We start from the raw sequence: 12,488 nt of genomic DNA, 5'->3' as shown, positions 1-12,488 counted from the left end.
ATGGTTGAGGTGAGATCCCAATGGGAATAGCGGCCTCCAATCCAGAAAGTATAAAAGTATTCCACACACTGGCTCCAACACATTAGAATGGCCATCTACATCCATTAACTTCTAATGACACAGAGACAATCATCAGTACAGTCCTCAGATGAATGGCAACAGATGAGGAGTCCTTAGGTTGAGGACATATCTGAGCAGAGCATGTGTATGGGGGGGGGGGGGCACAGTCGGCCAGGGAGGGCAAGAAACAGGGGCGTGGGAGGCGGGTGGGGCGTGCGGGGGAGCAAAGGCTTCCTTGATTACGGGCTTAGCTCCTACAACCGGAGACTTGGCTTCCAGTGGGGGGGCTACAAATCTCAGGAGTACATAGGAGATGGTCAGCAGTGTTTAAACCACTGTGTGCTGTAACGATGGAGTAATGGGACCCCTAGCTGGAACCTGTGAGACCCGTGTCAGGCACGTGGGCTGGCGGCGGTATGACGCAACGGGGGAGTCAGAGGCGGCTCTCTCCCCAGGAGTGCCGGCGAGGTGTGACTAACCGTCAAACCAACCAACCAATCACCACTCTCAGAAGGGCCGGCGCTTCGGATGACACATCTGTGCAGTCAGAAACACTGAGGGGGGGGGGGGGGGTGGCGGGAGGGGGGGGGGGGGGTTGGGTGAGGTGGCGCAGCGAGGCCCTGGCAGCCCACGCTAACAGAAGAGAGAGAGGGCAAAAACATGGCACAGCATCTCAATGGAGAAAGGAAGAGGGATGATGAGCAAAGAGAGAAAGACTACTAGCGAACGCAACGGAGTCCACCGTCACCACACAGCTACGCAAAACAAGGAGAGAAGATGCATGTTAGAATAACTGGACAGCTAGTGGGGGAGAGAGGGAGTGACAGAAGGAGACAGACAGCGAAAGAGAGAGAGAGAGAGAGAGAGATGTAAAGGACGTAGTGGAGAAGTAGTTACTCGCGAGTCGTAGGTCCTGCTATGGCCTCGGTAGTCCTCGTTGAGTCCCTCCAACCTAGAATGGAGCTACAGTACGAGCAGCGTATGGACAGAGACAAGAGATTGACAACAGACAGACAGAGCACACAGACAGGCAGAGGAACTAGGAGACAGAAGCTTAAAGTCATCAACATCAGCGAACCGGGGTTGAATAAAACCACAGACAGTCGAGAGTCGACTCTCTGTGGAGGTGGTAAGAGGTGGGTGAGCTTTGAAAAGTGAACAGCTGTAGCTGAAGACAAAAGCGGGTGCTGGGGGGGGGGGGGGTTGGAGAGGTGAAGTGGAAAAAAGAACGAGAGAATACGGAACGATGCGGGCTCGGGGCGAGGAAGGATGACTGAGCAAGCGCAACGCAGCGTTAGTGAGACTAACACATCTTAACACACCATGTTTTTTTCACAGCCCTGCATCGTGTGTGTGTGTGTGTGTGTGTTTTTAAAACATTCACATCCCCCTTGGTACATGAACAATAGAGAATATGGTCATGCAGGCCGTGAACAAAGACTGGAGTATAGATGAGGTGAAGGTTGGGGTTGAGGAAAAGGGATTGGATTCTTTTTACGTAGACCCCATATAAAAAAAAATAAAAAAAATAATAATAACCAAATAAAGCAAATAATAACAGCAAAACAAGAGTTCAAACTACACGTCTCTCAATCTCTGCCTATCAATTCGTAATCTGCCAAGGCCGGAAACGAACTGACTAAGCCACACGGAGAACAGCAGGACTCCGCCCCCTAAAGCACCCAGCTAAACAACCAAACGGCGAAACAGCTTGGCAGTAGACAAACAACGGCTCCAGCACAGACACGGACGAGATGCCACCGTGTTACCGACCACGGCTAGACTGGCAGGAGAACATCTGAGAGGAGGACTGTTTCTAGGGAGACGCAAGAGACACACGCGCTCGCGCGCACGTCCCGATGTGCAAATACGCACACAGGCAGCTGCCTGTGGGACACATTATGTACAGCAGGCTTGTCCGACTTCACCATGACAACGGGCTCACAGGAACAAGCGGAGAAGAGGATTGCCGACGGAAGGAACACAGTGACTCACTTTCTCCGCGTGGACACTGATGTTCTCCGTCTGTCAGCGTCTCCCCCCCACCCCCTTATATGTTTCTTTCCTCCTTTTTCCTCTTCCACCCTTTCTCTCTCTTCCTCCGTTTCTTCCAGCTTTCCTCGACTGTTGGTTATTCCGCCAGCCAAACATCGTGAATGAAACAGCGAGGCAGACAGAGAAGATGAGGAGCGGCGGAATGATTGAATGAAGAAAGAAAGGAGGGAATGAAGAAATATAGGGGATGTGGGAATATTATTTGTCTTTGCCAGATGCTGCAAAAGATACAGAAAAATGCCCACACACACACACACACCATGTCCACAGTCATTCTGAGGAGAGGAGATTGGTTTTAAGCAGAAACAGATGAGTGTGCATGTTGATGAATGTCAATAAGGACTCTGATGGCTGGGGGACTGGAAGAAAGACATTACTGTCAGGCCCAATTGAAAATACCCTTACTAGGTGATTACCCAATCAGAGGAATCGATCAGAGCCTGTGGGCCAGGATGCCAATAGTGCTAACAGGACAAAATATAATGACCTCCTGTGTTATAGTTAGCCTGTTACACAACGGAGATGACAGAACCTGGAGGGTGCTGTGTGGGTCTGTGTGTGTGTGTGTGTGTTTCTATACTTGTAAGTCTTTTAAACCAAATAAAAATAGCACAACTTCAAACAATTTGCCCACCCTAACAAACTAGTTTTGTCTTACAGGATAAGGTTTTGGGTAAGAATAAGGGTACACGTTAAATGAGAAGTAATTGGGGGTTAGGTTAAGGCTTAGTGTTAGGTTTAGGGTGGTCCAGTGCAATCCAGTGCAATCCAGTGCAAATGATCTGCTGCAGAATGGGTTAGAATCCAACCAATTGCTATTTTAAGCAACAATTCTCTTCTCTATCTTTCCCCACTTCCCTGTCCCATAAAACATAAATATGCCTCAAATACTGTATAGGGGTTAAGTTTTTGTTTAGAATTATGGACCATCAGAATTTGAATGGGAATCAATTGTTAGTCCCCTAAATGTCCTCACAAGTATAGTGAAACACAACTGTGTGTGTGCGCGTGTGTGTGTGTGTGTGTGTGTGTGTGTGTGCGTGCGTGTGCGTGTAACCATTTACCTGGTCCAAGGTAGAGTACCTAGACTGGAGCGTGATGACCTCATCCAGGTGAGCCCTGAATTCTCTCCGTGCGGCCTGGAGAAAGCCACAGGACAGTCACTCACATGGTACGCACGCACGCACGCACGCACACAGCTCATACATTCATTCAAACGTTAAACAAACATGGACACACGTACAAATAACACACAGGTGTGACTTCACACACAACCAATTCCCAGCTGTTCAGAAACAGACTGTTCAAACACACCTTTCACAACTTATCTTAAACTGCACAGTAACTACAATTAGCCAATCAAAGCAAATAAAAAAACAAATAGGAAAAGATCTGAAGGTCCTGAGCCGTTAAATGAACTACCATGGACACTTTCAGAAAACAGCAGCAAGGAAAAATAAGGTTGCTGTGATGAAAACAAAGCAAAGGGCTATGGTCAGTCACTGTGCGAAATGATAGCGCGAGGATTAGGGCAGGAAGGTCTTTTTGAAGGGATTGTTCTGAGTCGATTACCACCCTGAGGCATGGAAGAGACAGCCCACTCCGATCAGGTTATGTTCTGAGAATAGTGTGTCATTTGGAAAGACGCCAGGAGGATTCAAACAACGTCTAGTCTCCCCTACAGCCACACTGACTGTGTGTGTGTGTGAGTGAGAGAGTGTGTGTGTGTGTGTGTGAGGTTGGAAGGTCACAGGATATTGCGAGGCTTTAGAACAAGGAGAAAAGAACAACATTTGGAAAAATGATGTTCTACAATAATGACAGAGAGAAAGGAGTTGCAAAATAAATACAGGACACAAATCAAGAAAAAGAACCTAGTGGATTTCTCTAAATGAGGTAAGAACAAAGAGAAGTAATATTTCCATTAAAAAAAAATGACATCCAAGCTGGGTCATCGGATCAGTGAGATGCATGACTGTCTGAAGGGTCCAGGGAGATGGGGTGGCTGTGGGAGTGGGGGGGGGGGGGGGGGGGTGTATGGGGCGATTGCCATGGCGACGCAGGTAGACTGACACATGCTGGAGGTACCTCGGAGACACTATAACTGGATGAGCAGGAGGGGAGCCGGGCCTAGCGACGAAGCCATTGGAAAGAGAGGGGGGAGGGGGAGGGGCGAGAAGAGAACAGGGTTAAACACACCGGTGAGAAAGGAGAGGGAGGACACACACAACAGCCCCCCCTGCTGGGCTGGAGAGTAACAGCCGCCACTCACCCCAGCCTTGGGCAGGAATACAGAGGATATGCTGACAGTGAAAAGGCCCCCTGGAGCATATGTTGTGTCCTATGGTAACTCATCCTCCGCTCAGCGCTAATCTGGCAGTACGCACAACAAGAAAAAGCTACATGGCCGCAGACATGCCTGGACAAACGCTAGAGTAAGACACAGAGCTGAACCCAGCTCGGAAACCTGACATCTGCTTCAGCTAGTGTCGAACTGCAAGGCCGGAAGCTGTAGACACCACTAAAAGGGATAGCGGCAGAGTGTTGGCTTGGCGATGGAAGATGGCAGTAGTGCGGTGGCAGCATTATGGATGGGGTTGGGCTTGAGCTTGGTTCCTTTGTTCACATCTGTGTCAAGCGAATCCACAGGATTCTTTTGTGGCTGACACGTCGGTCTCATTGGGGTGGGTGTTTCCATCACAACCATGAGATGCGTGTCCTTCTCCATCAGGTGACCTCAAGACTCTTTCTGACGTAATCAATCAACATCTGGATGGTGTGTTTGTGTATATGTGTGTGTGTGCTCGTGTGTGTAGGAGGGATGGGCGTGCAACGACCAATCAACAGGTGTGTAATGCAGAGAATAAGGGTGGGATTGCTACTTAATACTTAGTGTGCATAGGACACACATGTACAAAGACACGCACGGACCCACGCACACTCACACAGTCCTCCATTCCAGCTCAAACACACCAACCCATGTAAATGAGCTAGTCTCATGGCCATTGTTGTGGGAAATGATTACATGGTTGAAAACAGCGGCTTGCGGAAGGGATATTCTCTCACAGTTAGTTTTATTTATCTGCAGTGTTGGACAGAGGCCAGGTGTGTGTGTGTGTGTGTGTGTGTGTACACACCAGGCTTAGCGGTGAAATGCCTGAACAGATCCAAGGTGATTATAGCCTGGTGTCCAGCCTATCCACAGAGAGCCATGTCACAGTGATGCTGTTCTTGCTCACTGTCAAGTGCCTGGGAGTGGAAACATCTCATGGTGCTACAGCTAGAGGAGGTCGACACGCACACGCTACAGCTAGAGGAGGTCGACACGCACACGCTACAGCTACAGGAGGTCGACACGCACACGCTACAGCTAGAGGAGGTCGACACGCACACGCTACAGCTAGAGGAGGTCGACACGCACACGCTACAGCTAGAGGAGGTCGACACGCACACGCTACAGCTAGAGGAGGTCGACACGCACACGCTACAGCTAGAGGAGGTCGACATGCACACGCTACAGCTAGAGGAGGTCGACACGCACACGCTACAGCTAGAGGAGGTCGACATGCACACGCTACAGCTAGAGGAGGTCGACATGCACACGCTACAGCTAGAGGAGGTCGACACGCACACGCTACAGCTAGAGGAGGTCGACACGCACACGCTACAGCTAGAGGAGGTCGACACGCACACGCTACAGCTAGAGGAGGTCGACACGCACACGCTACAGCTAGAGGAGGTCGACACGCACACGCTACAGCTAGAGGAGGTCGACACGCACACGCTACAGCTAGAGGAGGTCGACATGCACACGCTACAGCTAGAGGAGGTCGACACGCACACGCATTCACCCTGAACATTAAGCCCAAAAAAACATGTATTTTTGTAAATGGGGACAGACAAAATGTCCCTATAAACCAGATTTTCCTGGTTTAAACACAGCTTGGGTTATCTGTGCACCACGATTTCTAAAGTAAAGCTGTTCTTACACAGACACACGCATCGCATATAGCCCGAAGTGCCAAGTCCTTGTTCATGTCACTTTTACTCATCATACTTTCTATCACAACAATTTCCTTCTGCTCTCTCTCTTCCATCTCTCGCTACATCCATCCATCCATCCGGCCCTCCATCTCTCTTTTTCTGTATCTGACTGTAGTGTTATGCAGAATCTTTATCCTCAGGGACAGTTCAGACTCAGAGCCAGCCAAATCCCCCTCCACCACTCGTGCTCATGTGGCCTCCAGAAGTGTTGTCCCTTATCATGTGGCCTCCAGAAGTGTTGTCCCTTATCATGTGGCCTCCAGAAGTGTTGTCCCTTATCATGTGGCCTCCAGAAGTGTTGTCCCTTATCATGTGGCCTCCAGAAGAGTTGTCCCTTATCATGTGGCCTCCAGATGTGTTGTCCCTTATCATGTGGCCTCCAGAAGTGTTGTCCCTTATCATGTGGCCTCCAGAAGTGTTGTCCCTTATCATGTGGCCTCCAGATGGGTTGTCCCTTATCATGTGGCCTCCAGATGTGTTGCCTCTTATCATGTGGCCTCCAGATGTGTTGCCTCTTATCATGTGGCCTCCAGATGTGTCGGCCCTTATCATGTGGCCTCCAGATGTGTTGGCCCTTATCATGTGGCCTACAGATGTGTCGGCCCTTATGTGGCCTCCAGATGTGTCGGCCCTTATGTGGCCTCCAGATGTGTTGTCCCTTATCATGTGGCCTCCAGATGTGTTGTCCCTTATCATGTGGCCTCCAGATGTGTTGTCCCTTATCATGTGGCCTCCAGATGTGTTGTCCCTTATCATGTGGCCTCCAGATGTGTCGTCCCTTATCATGTGGCCTCCAGATGTGTTGTCCCTAACTCACGTTAAACGTCAACTATAAGGCATCTATAAAGCTTATCATGCCAATTAAGGTATACCTAATGTGCCAAAAATGGCCAGGGACCCAGAGCAACATTTACCACGAGAAAGGTACAAGCAGAACACAGAAGAATCTGCCTGGATTCCTGTTGCCCAGAACAGGGGGGCTAATGCTAGGAAGAACTGGTCAGCAGAAAAGTACAGAACAAACAGAAGGACAGATAGTGTCCATCTGTGTTTAACCCACAGGGACAGGGAGGGCTTCACTTAGCGCTCCCTCTTTCTTTCTCTCACATACACCCAGAGCGTAGAAAGGAAGAACCCTTCCCTGCTAACTATACAGAGAGGAAATGAAAAACATTATGAACCGGTCTTTTGAGTGCCGTTGTGCTAAATAAGGCTGATGCTGTCCAACTCACAGGTTACAGAGAAGAACCCATGATGTTGACCACCCAGGCACCGCGAGAGAAAGAGAGGCAACGAGGAAGACGGAGAGAGAGACAGAGAGAAAGAGACGAGAGAAAGAAAAAGACAGAGAGAAGAACCCTGGGTCGCTCTAAAAAGTAAACACTGTCATACAATAACCATGTCTTCCAGGTACTGACCAGCCATCGGCAGCACCATGAAGCTACGCTAGAGAACCAGAGAGACCCATTCAGTACACCTGTAGTACAACGCGCTAGCATCCAGAGCCTGGCTTTCTGCCAACCCCACATCCAGCCGCAAGACAGGACAATCATCCGAGGCAGTGCTGTCTGCAACCTATATAATCCAACTTCACTTTCATTCATCCGGGGGTTGTCTCATTGAGACAACAGCACTGTTTAATAGAGCAGACCTGGCCATAACCAAGGAAGAGAAAGTGATCACAATATTTAATAATCTAATCTAAGTGGATATGAGTAGTGGCTAGCAAACTGAGCTATTTCATTTACACGCGCACACACACACACACAGACACGTTATGCATGAACAACAAACAATGAGCCACAATGTTCTCATCCCCAAGGAAAGCACAAAACAACTACCTCTCTATATCCCCCTTACATGTGCAGGATGAGCAACCAAAACACAAAACCAGTCAGTCAGACAGTCAGTCAGAAGAGGAAAGAATGCTTACCATGCTTTATTCTGCTTCTGGAGTATGATGATGTAGTCTCCCACCCGCTCACTAGAACACACACACACACACACACACCGCAGACTCAGAGAGGGACAAATGGAAGGGAGAAGAGCGCAGGGTTGGCGCGGCAGGCCGAGTGACTGAGTGAGGGAGAGATGATGAAGACTGTAGAACGGGGAGGAAAAGAGTGGGAGTGAGAGAGCGTGGAGAAAAGACAGAGAGCGATAGAGAGAGGAAATGAGCGGGTGAGCAGCGAGGGAGAGCGAGAGCAGGGAGAGAGAGCTGGGGGAGAGAGGCGGAGAGAGAGGCGGAGAGCGGAGGAAGCTGAGAACATCAGGAGCTGGAAGTTAATTCTGGACGCGGCTGTTCAGAACTAAAACATGCATGTAGCACCAGTCTGTCAGTCTGTGTGCGACGGTTATGAGAACTGATGAACAATGTCTGTAACACATCCTCCTCCGCACACACACACACACACACACACAAACACAAACACAATGTAGTGCTCTAGAGGGAAACAGAGGAGAGAACATGGAAAGAGTAGAAGAGGAAAGAGACAGAAAGAGAGTGAGGAAGAGAGGGAAAAATGGCATATACAGAAACAGAAAGTAGTTTTCAGACAGACAGATGGAGACTCTTCTCCATGTAAACACCATCTCAACCATCACTAAGGAATATTTCCCTGTAGAGCAGCTGCAAGCTAACACGCACGCACACACACACGCACACACACACGCGCATACAAGTTTGTATAGCTATCCTCATGGGGACCTGAAAATAGAAACTGCATGCTTCCTTGCCCTAATCTTAACCCCAATCCTAACCTTAACCTCAATAAAGTAACATTTATGCCTAAACTTTACCAAGATGTAATACCTAACCTTAACCCTAAACTTAACCAAAAATTCTAACTCTAAAATGTATTGTAAGTTTGACCCTAAACCTAAACCCAGGGCCGGAAATTGACTTTTGCCTCATGGGGACCAGCAAAAGGTCCCCATGAGTCAAATTTGTTCTAGTTTTACTATACTCATGGGGACATTTGGTCCCCATGAGTATAGTTAGACCTAAAACACATACACACACAGTATGGATCTGTCTGATGTGTTCTGCAGGTCTAGGTGAAGCATGTGTGCCTGCAGGGCTGAAAGCGTGTACATGTTCCTGGGAATACGCTGGTCAAGAGTCCCAGGCCTCGTCTCCATTGGTCCACATGGCTGGAGGCTCAACCCTGTGTTCTCTGGGCCCTGTATTCCCTTAACGCATGTTCCCTGTGCCCACCGCTTAACCCAGTCTTCTGTCAGCCAAATGTTCCCTTGGGTATGTTCTCACAACCCTAAAATGTTTCAACCTTGTTCCCTCGTTTATGCTCTCACAACCCTAGGAAATCTCAACCCTGTTCCCTCACGCTTACTTGCAGTTATACCACAGATGTTTATTTCAAATAAAGTGGATCCATTTCGGAACTAAAAAGAAATTGTGTCGCTTAGGGCGACAATTCAGTGATCTAACGAGGAGCCGGGCCTGGTGCCCTGGAGAGGTTTTGGCATTTCACCCAGCCCCAGGGCGGTGCTAGCAGATATTAGGGCCAGCTGTGGTGCTTCCTTTCCTGTTTCCTCCATCCCGTTGGTCTATGTTTACCCAGCTTGACTCCTCAACCAATCAGTACATTACCCACTGTGGAAGGGCCCCTCCTCAGGTTTGCCCCCGAATGACGGAGGCTGAGAAACGGCGACCCCATCCAAGGAAGGCAGAAGGCATGCCAATCCAGCTCCGACGCGGGGAGGTAGTGACGAGAACGTTCATTAACCAGGATGTGACACCGGAGGGCAATTCCCAGGCAGCAAAGCTTGAAATGCTTTTCTCCTAAGACAGCGTAGAGACCATTGCACTGCAGCATATTTCAATGCGGAGTGTTCTGGTATGTCGCCTGTCAACGGAGCTTGTTCCGTTGATATTTTCACGTCTTTCCAGAACGCCAACATATCACCTCTGTGCTGATCACACATGCACACACACAAACACAAGGCAAACAACAACCAGAACACACTGCTTGGGTACCTGGAATTTGTACCGAGATGGGCAGGTTGATGCGTGTGCTCATGTGTGTGAGACCTGCATTAGAAGGTGTGGGTGTGAGACCTACATTAGAAGGTGTGTGTGTGTGTTTGTGCGAGACCTACATTAGAAGGTGTGTGTGTGAGACCTACATTAGAAGGTGTGGGTGTGTGTGTGAGACCTACAGTAGGTGTGTGTGTGTGTGTGTGTGAGACCTAAAGTAGAAGAAGTGTATGTGTGTGTGACCTACAGTAGAAGGTGTTTGTGTGTGTGTGTGTGAGACCTACAGTAGATGGTGTGTGTGTGTGTGTGTGTGTGTGTGTGTGTGTGTGTGTGTGAGACCTACAGTAGATGTGTGTGTAGATGAGGTGATGACTGAATGATGTGTTGGTGCTAGAAGGCTGATCACACAGGGCCGGTGGCATCACAAGGCCCATACTGTAAATATGAAGGACAGAAACACTTTAATCAGAGGGAGCGTTACACACCAGGACACCTTTCTCCCTCTTCCAATCACCTCCCCTGGAGGATGACTTACAGACCCTGACTGCTGCTGCATAGACACGGCTCTCTTCAATTCTATGCAACACTGATGAGGGCTTTTACAGCACTGGAACAAATAATCACACACACATGCACAAACAAGCATCTCAAACCATCTACAAAATGTATGGGTTCCTCCTCTGTCTCACTCTCCCACAGCATCTGTTTCAAATGTACTATTGAGCTAGGACCACGCTTGCTTAAAGGTTAGGGTGAAGTCACAGGAAGTACTCGGGTAAATGCAGTAAACTGGCCTACGACCGACTAGCCGCTGGACCGATTTCTCGCTGAGGTGCAGCAAGGCAACCCTTGTCAGATACCAACCCTGGACAGCGATGAGCCAATTTGCCCCACTACGTGCCAGGCCCCGAGGCAGTGTTGGGACACCATGACCACAATTTCAACTCCTGGCAGCAAGAACGCAGCTGTGCAAGCATATGCAAAATAAGTGCAACTTATGTTATTAGACTGTGAAAATGGTGTGTTGCATTTGACTGTTTCACACTGGCTATTGGCGCTGCTTCTGGAGCTAACTCCTGGAAGTCCATGCTAACCCCTCCTCTGGAGCTAACACCTGGATGTCCATGCTAATCCTCCTCTGGAGCTAACACCTGGATGTCCATGCTAACCCTGCTCTGGAGCTAACACCTGGATGTCCATGCTAACCCTCCTCTGGAGCTAACACCTGGATGTCCATGCTAACCCTGCTCTGGAGCTAACACCTGGATGTCCATGCTAACCCTGCTCTGGAGCTAACACCTGGATGTCCATGCTAACCCTGCTCTGGAGCTAACACCTGGATGTCCATGCTAACCCTGCTCTGGAGCCGAGCCAACAAGCTTTAGGCAAAGGTGCTAGCCCAATTTAAAATGGGCAAGGGTGGATACGCCACTCGTCTCGGTCTAAAAAGTTCCCAGATCGGGACTGCTCCCCTTGATAAATTGATTATCGACTGCTGATTTAAAATAGTCCATAAAATAATAGTCATCCCCAAAAAGTGCACCCTAAGTTGAAAGGACTTGCTTTGGACTAACAGAATATAACTATATCCTATAGTGCTTAAACGACTTGAGACTTGACTTGGACTCAAAGACATGTCTGGCATCTTACTTCCAGAACTCTTAACAATATTAAGATAATATTGTGATAATTGCAAGTTCAAGGACCTAACATGATCTTAGCTATAAACCCAACTAACCCTGACTATTGGGTTAGAAAAACCTTGGAATAGAATAATCTAGATGAAACCATACATTAGTATGTGATGAGAGTGGAGGCGATCTATTCATAACATCGGGGCTTGTAAGTGGGGAGGGATCATTATCATTGAACCGTTCCACAGGGAACAGGACACACTTTCCCCAACAGAGGGAGCTGTGGAAAACATCAGACTTCTGTCCACTATGATCATGTTGTTGTTGCGTCCATGTAGAGCTCTCTCCATCTCATATGTCTCTCTTAATGCTTCCGCCTTTCTGCATCAGCCCGGCCTACAAACGCTCTTCATTTACATGCAGGGATAACTGATCCAGGTAAAGGATACATTTTTTATCATTTGTTGATGAAAGAAGTGGTTTTGTACCTATGTACGTGGTTTCAAAAGTAAGCTGGGTAACTTAACTTTTTAAATATGTGATAAATGGTGTGGAATGTGGCTCACCTTATAGTGCATGCAAGTAATCTAAAGAGACAGTATATCAAAAACATTCAAGAGACAATACAGTGTGAAGTCCCATATCTGTCCCATATAACAGTGAATAATACAGTGCCAAGTCCCGTATCTGTCCCATAT

General features: G+C 48.5%; 1 protein-coding gene across 19 annotated transcripts in view; it reads right to left on the bottom strand.

Annotated features, from left to right (window-relative positions):
* gphna (gephyrin a) overlaps window positions 1-12,488 on the bottom strand; it is a 59,632-nt gene that overhangs the window by 12,839 nt on the left and 34,305 nt on the right. For 11 of the 19 annotated variants that reach the window (XM_020054244.3, XM_029125458.2, XM_029125455.2 and 8 more), the window contains 3 exons: window positions 4,204-4,245; window positions 3,180-3,254; window positions 958-1,023 (listed from right to left, as the gene is read on the bottom strand). The exons of 4 other annotated variants lie outside the window; for them this stretch is intronic. In XM_020054244.3, the coding sequence (XP_019909803.2) occupies window positions 958-1,023; window positions 3,180-3,254; window positions 4,204-4,245 (183 nt within the window). The remainder of the gene's footprint in view (window positions 1-957; window positions 1,024-3,179; window positions 3,255-4,203; window positions 4,246-12,488) is intronic. 4 more of the 19 variants (XM_029125456.2, XM_029125457.2, XM_029125454.2 and 1 more) reach the window with 4 other exon arrangements.

This window comes from Esox lucius, chromosome 15 (genome assembly GCF_011004845.1).
Source record: "Esox lucius isolate fEsoLuc1 chromosome 15, fEsoLuc1.pri, whole genome shotgun sequence".
Taxonomy (NCBI): domain Eukaryota; kingdom Metazoa; phylum Chordata; class Actinopteri; order Esociformes; family Esocidae; genus Esox; species Esox lucius.
Note: the sequence above shows the minus strand (reverse complement) of the source record. Positions and strands in the feature narration are given on the sequence as shown.